The sequence below is a fragment of the Anomaloglossus baeobatrachus genome, chromosome 2 (genome assembly GCF_048569485.1).
Source record: "Anomaloglossus baeobatrachus isolate aAnoBae1 chromosome 2, aAnoBae1.hap1, whole genome shotgun sequence".
NCBI lineage: Eukaryota > Metazoa > Chordata > Amphibia > Anura > Aromobatidae > Anomaloglossus > Anomaloglossus baeobatrachus.
In genome coordinates this window covers 262,583,522-262,602,544 of record NC_134354.1, presented here as the reverse complement: position 1 = coordinate 262,602,544, position 19,023 = coordinate 262,583,522, and the positions used below count along the sequence as shown (strand labels likewise).

Genomic DNA, 19,023 nt, shown 5'->3' with positions numbered 1-19,023 from the left:
GGGGTAGTGCCACAAGAAATCCTAAGTTTGCCCAGATGCTGAAGGAGTACCTTGCAGATCGAACAACTGTACTCCGACATTCCTCTGTGCCTTACAATTATTGGGTATCCAAGCTGGACACGTGGCATGAATTGGCTCTCTACGCCTTGGAAGTCCTGACCTGCCCTGCTGCTAGCGTTTTGTCAGAGCGTGTTTTTAGTGCCGCAGGTGGAATCATTACAGATAAACGCACCCGCCTGTCAACTGAAAATGCTGACAGGCTGACTCTGATCAAGATGAACAAGGGTTGGATTGGGCCAGACTTCACCACACCACCAGCAAATGAGAGCGGAATTTAAAGTTTGCCATGTACCTCCACTCACCCATGGGTACACACTTCTGGACTTTGGATAATCGCTGGACTGCTCCTCCTTCTCCTCATGCGCCACCATGATGATGACCGTTACAAATTGCAATACTTAGGCCTTTGTTTCAGGTATACCCCCAGTGGTAAATTTTTTCGCCCATTCTTTGCAGAATGGACATTACAACGACAGGAGACCCGCTCCTTTGCAATGGGAACAATGTTTTGAGGCCCTCATGCACGTCTCTACCCAGGGACAACGTGGAGCCTCCCAATTTTTGGCTGCCCTGCCTAAGGGCTATACTACAATAGACCCACTTCCTTACAATGGACACTTAATGTTTTGAGGCCCTCATGCACGTCTCTACCCAGGGACAACGTGGAGCCTCCCAATTTTTGGCTGCCCTGCCTAAGGGCTATACTATAATACACCCACTTCCTGACAATGGACACTTAATGTTTTGAGGCCCTCATGCACGTCTCTACCCAGGGACAACGTGGAGCCTCCCAATTTTTGGCTGCCCTGCCTAAGGGCTATACTACAATAGACCCACTTCCTTACAATGGGCACTTCAGGTTTACAGGCCCTCATGCACGTCTCTATCCAGGGACAACGTGGAGCCTCCCAATTTTTGGCTGCCCTGCCTAAGGGCTATACTACAATAGACCCACTTCCTTACAATGGGCACTTCAGGTTTACAGGCCCTCATGCACGTCTGTATGCAGGGGCATTGGTGAACCTCACAATTTTGGACTGCCCTGGCAAAGGAAAATACTACAAAGACTCACTTCCTCAAAATGGGCACATTAGACTCAAGAGGCCTTCATGTACGTCTCTTCTCAGGGACATCGGAGTGCCACACAATGTTTTCACGTAAAATCTTTCATGTATTAATCTCAAAAAGTAACATACACCAGCTCTATCTCACTATTGGGTATGTGCCCTTAACATTTCCGCCATGAAAAATCATTTTGGGGTCATTTTGGAAGGTTTTCTGGTGAGTCCGTAAAAATGGCGTAAAACGCGGACAAAATTGTTCACAGCTGTGACTTTTCAGTGATAACTGCTTCAAGGGGTCTTCCCCATGCTGTTGCCATGTCATTTGAGCACTCTTCTGAGACTTTTGTGACATTTTTAGGGTTTCTCCATGCTGCCGGGGGGTCATTTCACAAAAATACTCGGGTCTCCCATAGGATAACATTGGGCTCGTTGCTCGGGCCGAGTACACGAGTATCTTGGGAGGCTCGGCCCGAGCTTCGAGCACCCGAGCTTTTTAGTACTCGCTCATCACTACTCTTCACCACTCCCAGTAAAGAGCCACAGACAGGCAGTTGATGAACCAAGAAACATTTTATTGAACACAGCTTCCGCTCTTCTTTACACCTTTCAGCATCAAGTCACTTTGGTTTACAGGTTAAACTTCTTGCTGACGGTTTCCTCTTTCCCCGGTAACTTTCCCTTGCCTGCAGAACACACTGAACCCTGTTTCACTGTAGGGCAGATCAAGCACAAACTACCGGCTCCGGATAAGTTCTCACCTTTCCACTTCTTTGCCAGGGAACTGCTTCACTTGTTTTCTACGGGCGTTCCCATTTACCTTCACTTCTTTGTCAGGGCACTACCCTTCGTCTGCAGGGGCCACTTGTTATCCCCCTGATAGCTGCACTGCACTGTAGTACACACTACCGGCTTTGGGACTAGTCTTGACTCTTCCACTTCTTCTGCCACTGCAGCACCACTTCCACACTCTGCCCCATCACCTCAGACTTCTTTCTCCAGTCACATCTCACTGCACACTGGACTCTGCATTCAGAGCCCTTCCTTCCCCACCTAGGCTGCCCTGCCCCTTCATTCCCTGCCACTGTTACCAGGGGAACCACTGCTCTACACTGGCACCTAGTGGGGAAACAGTTTATGACAGGTAACATTTTACCATTAACATTTACAATTTGCCACCATACTACTGTGGCGTCTTCAGGGGGGGAAAAACAGCTCCTTCACTACCAGGGGTCCGACTACCCCTTACACTCCCTCACCTGTCACCCCCGTGATGTGTGCTCCCTCACCTGTCACCCCCGTGATGTGTGCTCCCTCACCTGTCACCCCCGTGATGTGTGCTCCCTCACCTGTCACCCCCGTGATGTGTGCTCCCTCCCCTGTCACCCCCGTGATGTGTGCTCCCTCACCTGTCACCCCTGTGATGTGTGCTCCCTCACCTGTCACCCCCGTGATGTGTGCTCCCTCACCTGTCACCCCCGTGATGTGTGCTCCCTCACCTGTCACCCCCGTGATGTGTGCTCCCTCACCTGTCACCCCTGTGATCTGTGCTCCCCCACCTCTCACCCCCGTGATCTGTGCTCCCCCACCTCTCACCCCCATGATCTATGCTCTGCTCACCTCTCACCCCCATGATCTGCTGCCCGCTCTCCACTTACCTGTCATCCCTGTGATCTGCGCTCCCTCTCCCACCTCTCACCCTCCCCAATCTGCTGCCTCCTTCATCTCCTGTGATCCTGCTGCCTAGTTCCATCCTGTAAGGTAACTATCCCAAATCTCACCTCCCACTCGCACTCCCCTTCCCCACTGTCCCCCCATTTCCAACTTCCCCACCATCCTCCACTTCCCCCCATCCTCCACCGCTCCTGCATCCACTGCGCCCTCTCCCATCCGCCGCCACCCTATCCCAGCCGCTGTCTCACATTCACAGATGCTCCCTTTATATGCCACTGAGCACCCATCTGCCGCCCCCCCCATCTGCCGCAGTTCTGATCCATCCTGTAAGTATTGTTCGTGGCTCATTTCTAACTATCCCCAATCGCATCTCCCACTCCCTCTCCCCCCCCCACATGCTTGCCACCAAGTGCTAATCAGCTACGTGATTGGCTGATCAGGTACATAATTGTTGCTTGAGTTTTTGATTTTTTTTGTGCACCCCAAATAAAAAAAAAAAGACAAAACTTGAACAATTAGGTACCTGATCAGCAATCGTCCTGCAGTCGTACTCTACTTTGGACAGGACTTCTTTTTTCCATCCCACCTAGTCCCCCCCCCCTTTTTGCAGAACATCCGTGCGAACGCCCTGATTTTTTTTTATGCCATGGGGGTCTAGTTTCCAAATTGGGGTCACATCTGGTGGAGCTCCACTGTTTCGGCACCTCGGGGTCTCCAAACACAACATGGAATACGCTAATTATTCCAGACAATTTTGCGTTTGAAAAGTCAAATTCCTTGTCTTCCAAGCCCTGCTGTGCGCCCAAACATTTGATTTCCACCACTTATGAGGTATCTGTGTACTCAGGAGAAATTGCACCATACATTTTATGGTGCAATTTTTCCTGATACCTTTGTGAAAAAAAAGCTACTTGGTTGAAGTAACAATTTCGTGGTAATTTTTTTTTTTTTATTTTCACGGCTCAACTTTATTGATTTTTGTGAAGCCCCCAGAGGTTCAAAGTGTTCAATAAACATCTAGATAAATTCCATGAGGGGTCTAGTTTCGATAATGGGGTCACATGTGGGGGAGCTCCACTGTTTCGGCACCTCAGGGGCTCTCCAAATGCAACATGATGCAGCTAACGATTCCAGCTAATTTTCTGTTCAAAAAGTCATATGACGCTCCTTCCCTTCCAAGTCCTGCTGTGCGCCCAAACAGTAGTTTTTCGCCACATATGAGGTATATTCGTGATTAGAAGACATTGCCCAAAAATTTTGGGGGTTCATTTAATCCTGCTACCCTTGTGAAATGCAATATTTGAGGCTAAATTAACATTTTTGTTGCAAAAAGTAAAATGTTCATTTTTTCCTTCCACATTGCTTTAGTTACTGTGAAGCACCTGAAGGGTTAATAACCTTCTTGAATGTGGTTTTGAGTAGCCTGAGTGGTGCAGTTTTTGGAATGGTGTCACTTTTGGGTGTTTTGTGTCATGTAGACCTTTCAAAATCGCTTTAAGGCCCGTTTCACACGTCAGTGAAAAACTGACATTTTTCACTGGCGTGTAAAACACGCACATGTCCCTGCGTGTGCCGTGATTCACGGCACACGTGGGTTGTCTAAGTGCAATCCGGGCCCACTGTTACTTATGTCATGGCCCACTAAGAGGTAAGAAAGGAGTTAGGCCCATCGCATTTGTGACGCCCTGGACCCCAGGGGTCACAGAATAACATCACATACACACACACACCCTCCCCTGGTCAGGAAGACAAGTCAAACAAAACCCTTGTTGCCTCCCTCCAGGTATGATGTCCACACCAGGTGGGGCGGAGCCAGGCGGTTGGCCCCACCCACCAAGGAGTTCACAGGCCTGGAGGCGGGAAAAGTAGTTAGTTTCAGTGGAGTTGAGTTTTGGAGTTGAAGTAGAGAGGAGGAAAGTCTGTGTGTGTCTGGGTCGGAGCCCAGGCACAATCAGCAAGGTCGGCAGATGGTGGTGGCCGTCTGCAGGAGTTGGTGGAGGTCAGCGAAACCGTAGGACCGGGGTCGGGCGGTGGCCCTCCGGTACCAAACCGGGGAGCGGATTGAAGCCAAGCACCAAGGCAGGGTACTCAGACCCCGACCTAGGCTCGGAAGCCGCCTTAAAGGTCAAATTCTCTGATTGCGGTCTGGACCTCAGGGGTTCATTCCCAACCAAGTCCCGTCAGAAGGCAATAGCCCAACCCGTCCGGATAAGAGCCACCGCCAACGGCCAGAGATCCAAGGGCCAGCACCTGCGGGCAAAATGGGCTCTCCCGACATGTACAAGCCGGGGAGCGGACTACCCGTGGGAATCCATCGCTCCCGGGATTCCCCCGTCACCAGCAGCGGTGGTGCCCACCATCACTACAACCCGTGGGTGGCGTCACAACCGACATCCCATCACCAACCAACCTTCCCTCCCCTTTCACTCGTGGGTGAGGAGGCGCTGCTCGAGCCCCCGGGTCCGGCCCCGTGCTCGAGCCACCGAGGAGCAGAAGCACCGGACCCGAGCGTGAGAGATTCCCAGGTGAGCGGTGTTCCCAACCCCTCCGCTTGCAACAACTTGGCGTCACGAACAGGATCCTACCCATCTACTTACCAGTAGAAGAGCGCCTTGCAGTCCCCGCCAGCGGTGTCCAGCCGAAAATTTTGAAAATCTGCCATCTTGGGCGCGTAAAGTTCCCGCTCGAGCAGGGAAGGCTCGAAAGTGAAGCCCCATCCCCAGGAGAAGGAGGTGCCGGAGAGAACCAAGGGGGGGGGCGTGTGTAAGGTTGCCTGATGTAACCGAAGGGATAAAGGGCAGGGACGCCAGGACTTTGCCATTCATCTGGTTCCTGGAAGCACAAGCGCAAGATGTCCGTCCCGTCCGGCAACCCTGAGATCCCGGAGCCCACGCCAGGAACAGCGGCGTGGGTGGAGGCCCAGACAGCGCAGATGTGCTGCCGCCTGCAGGCCCAAGTCCGGTTCCTGATGGAGCGATGGCCGGCCGAAATGGAGGAGGTGGCGGCGGCCGTGCGGAAACGTGAGTTGGAGGCAGAATTGGAGGAGCGGGTAAGCGACCCACGTGCCTTTGTCCCGGAGGGACCGGTCGCTGCGGCTGAGGGGCCCGGTCAGCGCCCGTTCACCCTGCTGCCTCCCCAGCTGTCCGTATCGGTTGTCGCTGCCCCGCCAATCGTTCCGCTGCCCCCAGCATCGGCAGCTGAATCTAACTCGCCCGCCCCAGAAGAAAAGCCTGTAGGCGCTGCCCGCGGACGACCCTACGAACCACCGGCATCGATCCCGTTACCATGGAAGGTCCCTCGGGAGATGTTCGGCCGTGAGGAGAAGCCGCCGGTCCCGGAAGTGACCACGCCTAAGAGAGTCCCGGCCCCGGCAGTCCGCCCGGCCAAGGAAGTAGTGGAGGCCGCCAGCAGGAAGGCCCAGCAGGTCAGGCCTGCCGCCCCTGAAACCCACGCCACGGCTGAGGCAGCGCCGGGTCGCCGCTGTAAGGCAGCATCTCAGGCCGCGTCACCGCAGGACTTCCCAACGAGGGTATCGGTCGTAGCCGGTAAGGGGGAGATCTGGCGGGGCCCGACCCGCACGCAGCAGGGGTACGCAGGTGCCCTGTTTTGTGATAGGCAGCCGAGCCAGCTGGGCCGCGAGATTCCCGCCAGGGAGTAGCAGAGATCCGAAGTGTTGGCCCGCACAATCCAGGAAAAGGATAACCTGCGGAACGCCACCTACCGGGTGTGGGGCCCAATCTACGAGGGCCAGGTCAGGCGGTTCGATCCCCAAAGGGGATACAGGTTCATTCACGAGCCGGGCCTGGAGGCCGAAATCTTTGTGGCCCGCAGAGACGTAAATTTTCATCTCCCGACGGGCCACCCTGGCCGTGACCTGCAACCGGGTGACCTGGTGACGTACACCCGACACTGCGGGGAGAGGGGCTGGTTCACCCTTGATGTGAAGGAGAGGGAAAGCCGCAGTATCCCGAGGCGGCCCCAGTACCCTCCCCCACTGTACCGTCCGGATGTAGAGCTGGAGGCGTATGAGGAAGGCGACCTCAAGTGATTGGCAGCGGACCCCCGTTGCAGAAGAACCGTTGTCCCCGTTGGGACCCTCAGTATGTTGTTGACCCATTTGGCCATGTTACCTCCCTAAAGCAGCCCACATGAGAAACTGCTCATGAACACGGCCGAGAACTAGCAGGCCACCCACGAACTTGTGGGTTTGTATATAATTCCGGGCTGGAGTCCCATTAACCGCCTCCGGAGAGGCAGGTTAGAGGAGGGACCCGCAGCAGAGCAGGCTGGGGTGCGGTCACCATCAGGACCAGTGACCATCCTCTGGGGTCAGGGGTCCCCCTGGATGTGGGGGCCCCTGAATGACAGTCGGGTGCAAGATACCATACCTGTTCCCGCTTGGGCAACCTGAACCAGGTTCTGTTTTCCAGACTGGGGAAAAGGGGTGCTGCCCGCTTCTTAGGGGCAGCATCAAGGTTTAGGTTGTTTGGGTGGGGAAGCGGAAGAACTGGGACCCGTCCGTTGTTATTAAAAGTGTTTTCTTATTAATTTTTGCAACATTTCAGTAACATGCCTCCCGTCAGGGAAAATTTGACAAAAATGCATTCTACTGTTTTTTCTTTGTTATTTATCTTTTACAGAAAATAAAACCGGTGATGGACAGGCAGCCCACGGACGGTCTGCGTTTTACCATGGGGGAGTGTGACGCCCTGGACCCCAGGGGTCACAGAATAACATCACATACACACACACACCCTCCCCTGGTCAGGAACACCAGTCAAACAAATCCCTTGTTGCCTCCCTCCAGGGTCTGTTGTCCACACCAGGTGGGGCGAAGCCAGGCGGTTGGCCCCACCCACCGAGGAGTTCACAGGCCTGGAGGCGGGAAAAGTAGTTAGTTTCAGTGGAATTGAGTTTTGGAGTTGAAGTGAAGAGGAGGAAAGTCTGTGTGTCTGGGTCGGAGCCCAGGCACAATCAGCAAGGTCGGCAGACGGTGGTGGCCGTCTGCAGGAGTTGGTGGAGGTCAGCGGAACCGTAGGACCGGGGTCGGGTGGTGGCCCGCCAGTACCGAACCGGGGAGCGGATTGAAGCCAAACACCAAGGCAGGGTACTCAGACCCCAACTAGGCTCGGAAGCCGCCGTAAAGGTCAAATTCTCTGATTGCGGTCTGGACCTCAGGGGTTAATTTCCAACCAAGTTCCGTCAGAAGGCAATAGCCCAACCCGTCCGGATAAGAGCCACCGCCAACGGCCAGAGATCCAAGGGCCAGTGCCTGTGGGCAAAACGGGCTCTCCCGACACGTACAAGCCGGGGAGCGGACTACCCGTGGGAATCCATAGGGGTCAAACACTTACACATAGGTGCAGGGAACGACAGCCATCATCAACCCGTCCGGGGAGCGTGAAGACACCACAGCCGACTGTGGGCTCCGTCCATCCAGCCGTTTGGTTTACCAGAGACTCTGTTCTTGTCTACCTGAGTGAGTACACCAGTGCCATCCGGCACCGCAACGTTGCCCCCGCGTCCACGCTGCCTCCCCGCATCGGCACCTGCACCTATCCCTCCTCCCTACTCCCCAACCGGGGCCTCGGGACCAACAGCCCCTACCCACGGAGGGGTCAACACCTTAGCTGCTCTCCGCCATCGCTCCCGGGATTCTCCCGTCACCAGCAGCGGTGGTGCCCACCATCACCACAACCCGTGGGTGGTGTCACAACCAACATCCCATCACCAACCAACCTTCCCTCCCCTTTCACTCGTGGGTGAGGAGGCGCTGCTCGAGCCCCCGGGTCCGGCCCCGTGCTCGAGCCACCGAGGAGCAGAAGCACCGGACCCGAGCGCCAGAGATTCCCAGGCGAGCGGCATTCCCAACCCCTCCGCCCGCGACACATTTCTTCTGGAATGTTGAAGGGTATCTGTCGGCAGCTTTTTGCTATGTGAGGACAGTCTGATATAGGGATTAAAGATAAAAGCAACTATGCTTCTCTTATTTGTGTGTGTGCTATTGTATAATTAACCTAATGGTATAATTACCCTATGATTAACATTGCAGGACTCACATGCACAGGAGTGCAACATGCCCCCTGATGGGATTGACACTTCATAGTCAATACACAATCTTTATTGAGAGCCAGGTGTGATCAGGGACAGCTCTCTGGGCTCAGCTACATGCTTAAAACACAATTCTTTCATTGTGTGAGAATGACTGCACCTAGTAATCTATGTGATACACCACACTAGTACAATAAGTACAGTTTGGAATTTTTAGTGCTGAAGTGCACATATAGTGCTGGCTTTCTTGTTTTTTCTTTGTTGAATTGGTCGGTGGTTGACCCCCACCTTGCCGTGCACCCCAATTTGTGTTGTATTCCACCTGTCTTGATTTTGGCAATTGGTGGCTGTTCACATTCAGCCATCAAGCCCTGTCCACAGGCTATTTACTTCAAGCAGCATTTGCTTGGGCCTGTCCTGTCCACAGCCATGATTCAGTCATGGGTACAGGATTGACCAGGTAAATGCTGCTAAGAACAGTTCTACTTTTTTCATATGTGAGGCCATATGGCACATTTTAAATAAAAATAATGTAGAGTAGGGCTGCCCCAAAGAGATTTGCCGTGCCGTGGCAGGGTAGCTCAAGAAATTGCAATTTTTTTTGCCAAAAATCTCAAATTTTAATAATAAGTACAGTTTTGAATTTTTAGTGCTGTAGTGCACATTTAGTGCTGGCTATCTTGTTTTTTCTTCATACAATTGATATAGTGGAGACCTATGCACACACAGGTTCTTACAAAGAAACCCAGGACAGATTTGCTGGTACATTTCAAGCGGAAAGCACTATACTTGTATTGGTGTGAGACAGGCTTTGTGGCCGATCAATACTCAATATTTTTTTTATGAAATTGAAGATACAGTTGTGTGCATGAATATCTACAAGCAATTCTATGTGTCTGTGAGTGTTAATTATTTCAGCAATTAATTGGGTTCCGTAAAACAGGAACAAGGCTAGAATATGTCTGTGAATTTGTCACATTATAATTTGTAAAATTGTGAGATGGAAAACTGTACAATACTTTAAAAACATATTTATGTAAAACATTCCATTTAAGTTAAGTCATATTAGAATGTAATCAGATATTTATCACACACTTCTCTTTTCACTGTAGGTCTTCCAACTTGCCTACTGTGTGTATGTCTCAGTACATCTGTGTATTGTGACGATGTGGATCTGACTACTCTGCCTTCTTTACCAAAGGAGACTACCTACCTGTATGCCCGATTTAACAAAATTAGTCACATTCAAACCAAAAACTTTGCAGGACTTGGTATGTAACTGCAGTTTCTTAAGATAAGCTATGGCATATACCGTGTACACATGTGTTTGTGTTTTATTGATTTGCATTAAAGTGGTTGTCTGGTCTAAAATGATAAGTCTGCATTCACTCTATAGGCCCCTTTACACACTTCAACATCGCTAGCGATTAGTGTTGAGCCACCCCTCTAGTGTTCGAGTTCGGTTCGTCGAACGGCGGCTTAGTTCGGTGAACGTTCGACGAACATTTTCGAACCCCATTGAAAACAATGGCAGGCAAACAAAAACACATACAAACACATTATACATGTACAAATACAGTTAATAAACATTGCTATTACACTTACAGGTCCCTGCGACGCATCCTGCACTCTGTCTCCCACCGCTTTTCCTTCCGATCATTGCTGCGCCCTCCCGGTAACCAGCACTGATGATAGGACCTTCCGTGACGTCGTCATAGCATGTGACCAGTCACGTGTCTATTATCTCATTGGCTACAGACTGGTCACATGGCTAGACATCATGCTAGGTCCTGTCAGTGCATCTCTCCGGTACGTGGTGCTTGTTTGAGCATCTCTGTATACCGGCGAGATGCTTGGGAAAATGCTTGGCTCCCCGTTCCTGCATGTGGGCGCTCTTTACAGAGTAAGCCCACATGCAAGGACTGGATGCCACAGCCGGTGAATAACGGAGATCACCGTTGCTATAGTAACCCACCTGTCAGATTACTATTTCAACGGTGGCAGCGGTGACGTCACCGCTTACAACCCGCAGCCTCTGCTCACTCACTGAGTGATTAGACTGTACGGGAGCAGCAGCGTCTTCCTCCCATGCAGTGCTGTCTGATGTAGCAGAGCTGCATGGGATGAAGGAGAAAGAAGACAGAAGACCAAGATCGTGGAGGGGTGAGAGGGAGTAATAAACATGGAGTCTCTAATTGTGTCTGTGTATTTATTTCTATTAAAGTAATTTTTCTCTGTGTGGTGTCTTTTTTATAACCCTTTATTGGAGATTCTTAATGGCTTGGTCAAACTTGCCTGACATTAAGAATCACTGGCTTAATTCTAGCTAGTAAAACAAAGCTAGTATTAACCCATTATTACCCAGCAAGCCACCCGTCACCAGGGCAGCTGGCAGAGTTAGATACAGCACCAGATGATGGCGCTTCTATGAAAGCGCCTTTTTCTGGGGCAGCTGCAGACTTCAATTCGCAGCAGAGGGGCCCAGAAAGCTCAGGCCAACCTGTGCTGCGGATTCCAATCCACAGCTGCCTAGTTGTACCTGGCTGGACACAAAAATGGGGCGAAGCCCATGTCATTTTTTTTTTAATTATTTCATGAAATTCATGAAATAATTATAAAAAGGGCTTCCCTATATTTTTAGTTCCCAGCCGGGTACAAATAGGCAGCTGGGGGTTGGGGGCAGCAGTACCTGCCTGCTGTACCTGGCTAGCATACAAAAATATGGCGAAGCCCACGTCATTTTTTTGATGGGCAAAAAACTCCTGCATACAGTCCTGGATGGAGTATGCTGAGCCTTGTTGTTCTGCAGCTGCCGTCTCCTCTCCTGCATACACTAGTAAATGGAGCATGCTGAGCCTTGTAGTTCTGCAACTGCTGTCTGCTTTCCTGCATACACTAGTGAATGGAGCATGCTGAGCCTTGTAGTTCTGCTCCCCCTGTCTCTCCCTCCAGCATGCAGTCCTGGATGCAGCAGGCTGAGTCTTGTAGTTCTGCAGCTGCTGTCTGCTCTCCTCCATACAGACAGACAGGAGACAGCAGCTGCAGAACTACAAGGCTCAGCATACTCCATCCAGGACTGTATGCAGGAGTTTTTTGCCCCCTAAAAAAATTTACGTGGGCTTCACCATGTTTTTGTATGCTAGCCAGGTACAGCAGGCAGCTACGGGCTTCCCCCAACCCCCAGCTGCCTATTTGTACTCGGCTGGAAACCAAAAATATAGGGAAGCCCTTATTTTTTTTAATTATTTCATGAATTTTATGAAATAATTAAAAAAAATTACGTGGGCTTCGCCCAATTTTTGTGTCCAGCCAGGTACAACTAGGCAGCTGGGGATTGGAATCCGCAACGCTGGGTGCCCAAGATTTCTGGCACCCCAGCTGCGAATTGCAGTCCGCAGCCACCCAAGAAAATGGCGCTTTCATAGAAGCGCCATCTTCTGGCGCTGTATCAAACTCTTCCAGCTGCCCTGGTGACGGGTGGCTCGCTGGGTAATAATGGGGTTAGGGCTAGCTGTATATTATCAATTGGCCCTAAGCCCGAAATTCATGGTGTCATGCCAATATTAGACATGGCCACAATGAATTTCTAGTACAAATAAAAAAAAACAGAACACAGAAAAATATTTTTATTAGAAATAAAACATAACACAATTAGTGACTGCATCTTTATTGAAATAAAGAACCCCCCCTCCGCAGTAATCCTGGGTCAAGGATCCCGCGCCGTCCAATCCAGATCCAATATCATCTGATCGGTTTGCTGGAAGGCAAAGCGATCAGATGATGTGTCAGGTTCAAGGGCCTGAATCATACGACACAGCAGCTGATTGTACAAACAGTTTTTATACAATCAGCTGATGCATCAGTGCAAAAAAAAAACAAACTACACACTTCTGTGCAGACTCCTGTCCGACAGCAGCAGCTGATAGTTTAGCCGGCCGGGCGGTAAAAAGCCAGCCTCACCGCTCGACTTATAGTGTCAGCTGATTCCGTCAGGTGACCGCATCAGCTGATCATCGCCAGGTCTGAGAGAGAGAAAAGAAAGAGAAAAGAGAGAGAAAAGAGAGAGAACATACAGAGAGAAAAGAGAGAGAAGAGAGGGACAGAGAGAGGAGAGAGAGGAGAGAGCAATGCAGCCTCATTCCGTGAACTGCTCCGATTTTTGAGGTGTGCCCCGCAGCTCACAGCTGATGTCCAGCTCCTCCCCTCAGTGTATAATTGAATTAAATTATAATTATAAATAAATAATAATTATTTAAAATTAAAAATAAATTAAATTCTTTACCGAGACGGCTGGAATGCAAACTCATAAAGTAATTCTCCTTAGGCAGTAGCTCTACCCATTAAGCCACTGCCTCTAATGAAAAGCATAGGAAGATTTGGTAATCTTGACCTCTGTATTGCAGTAGAGAATCCAGAAGTGGATTATTCAGCTACAAAGAGGAGAAAGAGAGGGAAAAAGAGATAAAAAGAGAGAGAGAGAAAAGAGAGAAAAAGAGATAGATAAAAAGAGAGAGACAGAAAGAGAGAAAAGAGGCAGAGGGAGAAAGAGAGAGAGAGAAAAAGAGAGAGAAGAGAGAGAGGAGGGAGCAATGCAGCCTCATTCCGTGAACTGCTCCGATTTTAGAGGTGTGTCCCACGGCTCACAACTGATGTTCGGCTCCTCCGCTCAGTGCATAATTAAATTAAATTATAATTATAAATAAATAATAATTATAATTAAAAATAAATTAAATTAAATTCTTTACCGGGACGGCTGGAACTCAAACTCATAAAGTAATTCTCCTTAGGCAGTAGCTCTACCCATTGAGCCACTGCCTCTAATGAAAAGCATAAGAAGATTTGGTAATCTTGACCTCTGTATTGCAGTAGAAATATATCACATGCAGGCACTACCTGAGTGAAGTCTCTGGTGACAACGCAGCTCACTTCAGTTGCTGCGTGGATCTGACGCAGAGCGCTCATGTTCTATGGCGCTCCCTGTCAGCTTGATGTAGCAGAGCTGAAAGCGTCATGTGGATTACTTCGGACCTGGATTGTTGTTTGGGGAATAATAAAGAGGTAAATGAGGGGTTTTATTGTCTTTTATTACAAATAAAGGATTTTTCGTTGTGTTTATTTACTTTCACTTACACTTTAATCATGGAAGGTATCTCGGGGAGACACCTGCCATGATTAACCCCTTATTACCCCAATTTCCACCACACCAGGGCAATTTGGGATGAGCCAGGTAGAGTCCCGGGACTGTCACATCTAATGGATGCGGCAATTCCGGGCGGCTGCTGGCTGATATTGTTAGGGTGGTGGGCTCCCCATAACGTGGAGCTCCCCATCCTGACAATACCAGCCTCTAGCCGTGTGGCTGTATCTTGGCTAGTATCTTGGCTAGTATGAAAATTGGGGGGAACCATAGGTTTTGTTTTTTTTAATTATTTATTTTACTGCACGATGTAGACACGCCCACCGGCGGCTGTGATTGGTTGCAGTGAGACAGCTGTCATTCATCGTGGGGGCGTGTCTGTCTGCAACCAATCATGGGCACTGGTGGGCAGGGAAAACAGGGAATACCAGACTGAATAATGAGCAGCAGCCATTTTCAAAAGAGGAAAAGCCGCTGGAGCTTTGTGACAGCCGTGCAGCGCCGCTCCCGTGATTGGTGAGTAGAAAAAAGAGAAGGATTGTGCTGGGGATGCAGGACGCATGCAGATACGCAACGTTCGCACATAGCCTTACTGTGAAAAGCCACACTTTTGGTGATCGAACCGTTATCGAATGGTAACTCGAACTGCCAAACTTGAAGCAAATCATTCGAGTTTGTCGAATGAGTCGAACATCGCCAAAAATCTCTCGAATTTGAAATTTGCGAACGGTTCGAATCGAACATCGCTCAACTCTACTAGCGATATCGCTGTAACGTCACCGGTTTTGTGACATAATAGCGACCTCCCCAGTGACATTGCCGTGTGTGACACGCATCAGCGACCTGGCACCCGCTGTGAGATCGCTGATCGCTACAAGTCGTTCAGGACCATTCTTTGGTCCTTGGTTTCCAGCTGCGCAACATGTATCAGTGTGTTTGACACTGTTACAATGACATCTTTAGCAACCCAGCCCATAGGCGTGCTAGCATTCCCTTTCCAGCGAGGTCGTTCTGCAGGTCCGTATCGCTGCTGCGTCGTTGGCCAGATCTGCCTGTTTGACAGCTCACCAGCGACTGTTAGAGACTTTCCAGCAATCCCGGCCAGGTCGAGATTGCTGGTGGGATCGCTAGAAAGTCTCATTGTGTAATGGGGCCTTAAGTCACTGCAGACTAATGAATTCTTTCAGCACACACACTGTGCACTGCGAGGATTCACTAGTTTCTAAGCTGGGAACGGCGTTCACGTGACTGCAATTGTGCAATATGCATATTCTTGGCCACAGCTCGACTAGTGGGCATAGTCTTGCCACACCCACGGGACAGCGAAACCCACTAGATAGTGAGCGGCCTCGCTCCTTACACTTACTGTGAGGCCACGCCCACTAGTCAGGTGCTGGAAAGATTTCTAAGTCTGAAGCCACATAGAGTGACTGCAGACTTAGCATTTTTGACCAGACAACCCCTTTAAATAAAACATACTAGTTTGCCAAAAGCATAATGAAAGGTAATGACAAGCTTCCTCTTTAAGGCTTTGTGCCCATGATGAGTTTTGGTGATTTTTTCACTATATCAAAAATGCAGTATCTCACAGTTCTAGCAAAGTAGATGTGTTTTATAGAAATCTCATGCCTACTGTGCGGTGGCATATCGCTGCAGACCACACAGCTGCTATGACCCACCCCCACAGAGGTCCCCCCCACCCAGCATCACACTTTCAACTGAATCAACATCGCGGATACCGATACAGTGAAAAGCAGTCATGACAGAGGGAGCGGTCTGCACCCTCCTTCATCATTCTCCTGTTGTGTCTGTGTGGTGCCCCTGAGTACATCATGGTGCCTTAGGGTACTGCAATCCTTACCCAGGGTGCAGGGCCTACCCCCATGGTTCCAGGTTCCTAAGAAATCAGTGTCACTACTATCAGATTCACAAATCCCAATCAACACCTCACATCATGACCTGTCAGACACACCAGTGGGTTGGTCTAGCTGAAAAAAGGCCACCCACCTAGGGTCAGGCAGACTGGTGGGAGGGAGGAAGGAGAGTAGTGAGAGCCCTCAAACAGAGAGGAGCTGGGGAGAGTGAGCTCCCGGGGAGCTAGACCGAGGTTGGGTCGCAGACGGTGGTCCGGGACCAGAGGAGTCAGAAGAGGGTGCGACGGACATAGTCTAGGAGGACTGTCGGCACCAGCAAGCCCAAAAGAAACTGACCGGTACCGAGCACAACGGGATACAGGACCCTAGGTCAGGAGCCGATTCAACGTCCTGGCAATTAACCTGCAGAGGAAGGAGACCTTCAGGGACCTTCCGACAGAGCTCAGAGATTGGGGGCATTAGCACAATGTGGGGGACAGAGTTTTCTAGTCGAAAAGCAGCCCACTGAAGTCCCAAGTGCCAGCCCTCAAGAGCACAACTACACTACACATAGTGAGCGGGGCCCTAACAGCTTCAAGCCATGGAGCCACAAACAGACAACTAAATTATGCATGAAAGTAGGCTCCAGACTACCAAGTGACACCGGTGGGAGTGGATACCTTGACGGGCTCCCCGCAGTGACTGTGATACACAGAGAATTTAGTTTACTTGTGTAATGCCCTGGACTAGCCAGGTAGTCACATACATACCAACATACACACCCCCCACCCTAGACAGTAACAACAATCAGACTAAAACCCTTGTTGCCTCCCTCCAGGGTCTGATGTCCACACCAGGTGGGGCGGAGCCAGGCAGTTGGTCCCACCCACCAAGGAGTTCATAGGCCTGGAGGCGGGAAAAGGAGACAGATCAGTTTTGGAGATGAAAGTGAGAGGAGTGAAACGTCTGCGTGTGCCTGGGTAGGAGCCCAGGCACTGACAGCAAGGTTGGAAGGTTGGCAGATGGTGGTGGCCGTCTGCAGGAGTTGGTGGAACTCTGCAAAGCCATAAAGACCGGGGCTGGGCGGTGGCCCACCGGTACCGAACCGGGGAGCGGAGTGAAGCTAAGCACACACAGGCAGGGCCATCGGACCCCGACCAGGCTTGGAGCCGCCGTCAATAGTCAAATCCGAGTGTGACAGGAACCCCAGGGGTTTCCCAACAACCAAGTCCCGACAGAAGGCAACCGCTCACACCGTGAGGATATACAGCCACCGCCACAGGCTAGAGATCCAAGGGCCAGCGCCTGCAGGTTAAACAGGCTCCTACGGCACCTATACGCCGGGGAGCGGACTACCGATAGGCAACCACAGGAGTCAGAACATTCTAAAAGGTGCAGGGAAAGACAGCCACCATCAGCCGTCTGGGAAAAGCACAACAACAACACTGCAGCTGACTGCGAGACCCGTCCATCCGGCCGTTTGATTTACCAGAGACTCTGTCATTGATTGTCTGAGTGAGTACACCAGTGCCGTCCGGCACCGCGCCGCGCTGTCCCTGCAACCCTGCATCCCAGCCATCCAGCCTCCCCATTACACCATCGGGCCCCGGGATTACCAACCCCCTACCCACGGAGGGGACAACATCCTAGCTGCTCCCTACCATCTCTCCCGGGATCCCCGTTCAAAGCAGAGGTGGTGCCATCATCACCACATCCCGTGGGTGGCGTCACAAACAATCTCCCCCACCCAAACTATCCCTTTTCACTCACGGGTGAGGAGCGCAGCTCGAGTCCCCGGGTCTGGCCCACTGCTCGAGCTACCGAGCAGCAGCAGCAGAAGCCCCGGACCCGAGCGTGGCGAGCACGTCCCCTCCGCCCGCGACAACTTGGCGTCACGAACAGGATAGAACCAATCTACCTACCGGTAGAGGTGCGCCTTGCAGTCCCCGCCGGAGGCGTCTGTCCGAAAAATTTGAAGCGCCGCCATCTTTTGGCACGAAGATTTCCCACTCGAGTGTCTTCCCCGAGCAGGGAAGGCGTGAAAGCGAAGCCCCACCCCCAAAGAGGAAGTGCTAAAGAGAACCAAGGGGGGGCTGGTACCATCTGCCTAATGTAGCCGAAGGCATAAAAAGCAGGGACGCCGGGGGTGTGGCCAGCAGCACATGGAGACGGAAGCACAGTAGTGAGTCTCCGGTGCATACTGACCCCATACAGCGGCACACAGCATTATTTAGCAGCAGCTCCAGACCCGATTGTCAGAGGAAGAAGTCAGGAGTGAGGAGCCATGAAAGAGCAGCAGAGCGGCAGGGGCTAAGGAAGGAAAAGCCCCATCAAACTCACCCAGTTTTACCCTGCAGCAGAGGGCACTCAAAATGGTGCTGGAAAGCACAAGCACAATGTGGCAGTGCTGAAATCCACAACTCCATGCAGGCTGGGAGAGGTAGGAGACATCATGCAAGGGACAGCAGAAGGGAAACATGGAGGGAGCAGCCCCTATAACCGCAGGGAAGAAGAACAGGACTGGGATACACTCAGGGAGCACACAGGCCAGGAGGAGAGGGACCAGGGGGAGGACCCAGTAATCCAGCCCCAGGCTTCCTCTCCTGGAAGAGGCCTGAAAGATACCAGCAGCACTACAGAGTACAGGCATCGCAATACAAATGTTACAGCTGCAGAGCCACTCAATGAGCATACTATGAGACAGCTTATGTCTGAAATAATGTCCACATTTAAAAAAGATATGCAAAATATGCTTAGATCTATGCAAAGGGACATTAATGCCATAGGAAAACGCATGTCTCACATAGAAGATAAGATGGCGGAGCTAACAACGGCGCACAATGAGGTGGTGGATTCAGTTGTGTCTATAGATGAAGAGGTAGACGCACTAAAGCTCAAAATAGCGGATATGGAGGACAGATCACGCCGCAACAACGTCAGACTGAGAGGTATTTCAGAGATGGTTAAAATAGATACTCTCAAAGAATTTCTCACTGATTATTTCTCATGCCTGATGCCAGACTCTACGCAGATGGATCTGGTTCTGGAAAGAGCCCACAGGCTTCCTAAGCCTAAGCATCTCCCAGCCTCAATACCCAGAGATGTAATAGTTAGAATACATTTCTTCCACATCAAAGAAAAAGTGATGGAGGCAGCTCGAAACCCGCCATCTCTGCCTGATCATTTT

At 51.0% G+C, this 19,023-nt stretch overlaps 1 protein-coding gene across 2 annotated transcripts in view; it reads left to right on the top strand.

Moving 5' to 3' along the window:
- Positions 1-19,023, top strand: part of LOC142289818 (opticin-like) — a 426,930-nt gene that overhangs the window by 328,909 nt on the left and 78,998 nt on the right. Inside the window, exon 4 of one of the 2 annotated variants that reach the window (XM_075333746.1) lies at positions 9,959-10,117. The exons of the other annotated variant lie outside the window; for it this stretch is intronic. Coding sequence (XP_075189861.1) covers positions 9,959-10,117 — 159 coding nt within the window. The remainder of the gene's footprint in view (positions 1-9,958; positions 10,118-19,023) is intronic. 2 annotated transcript variants of the gene reach the window in all.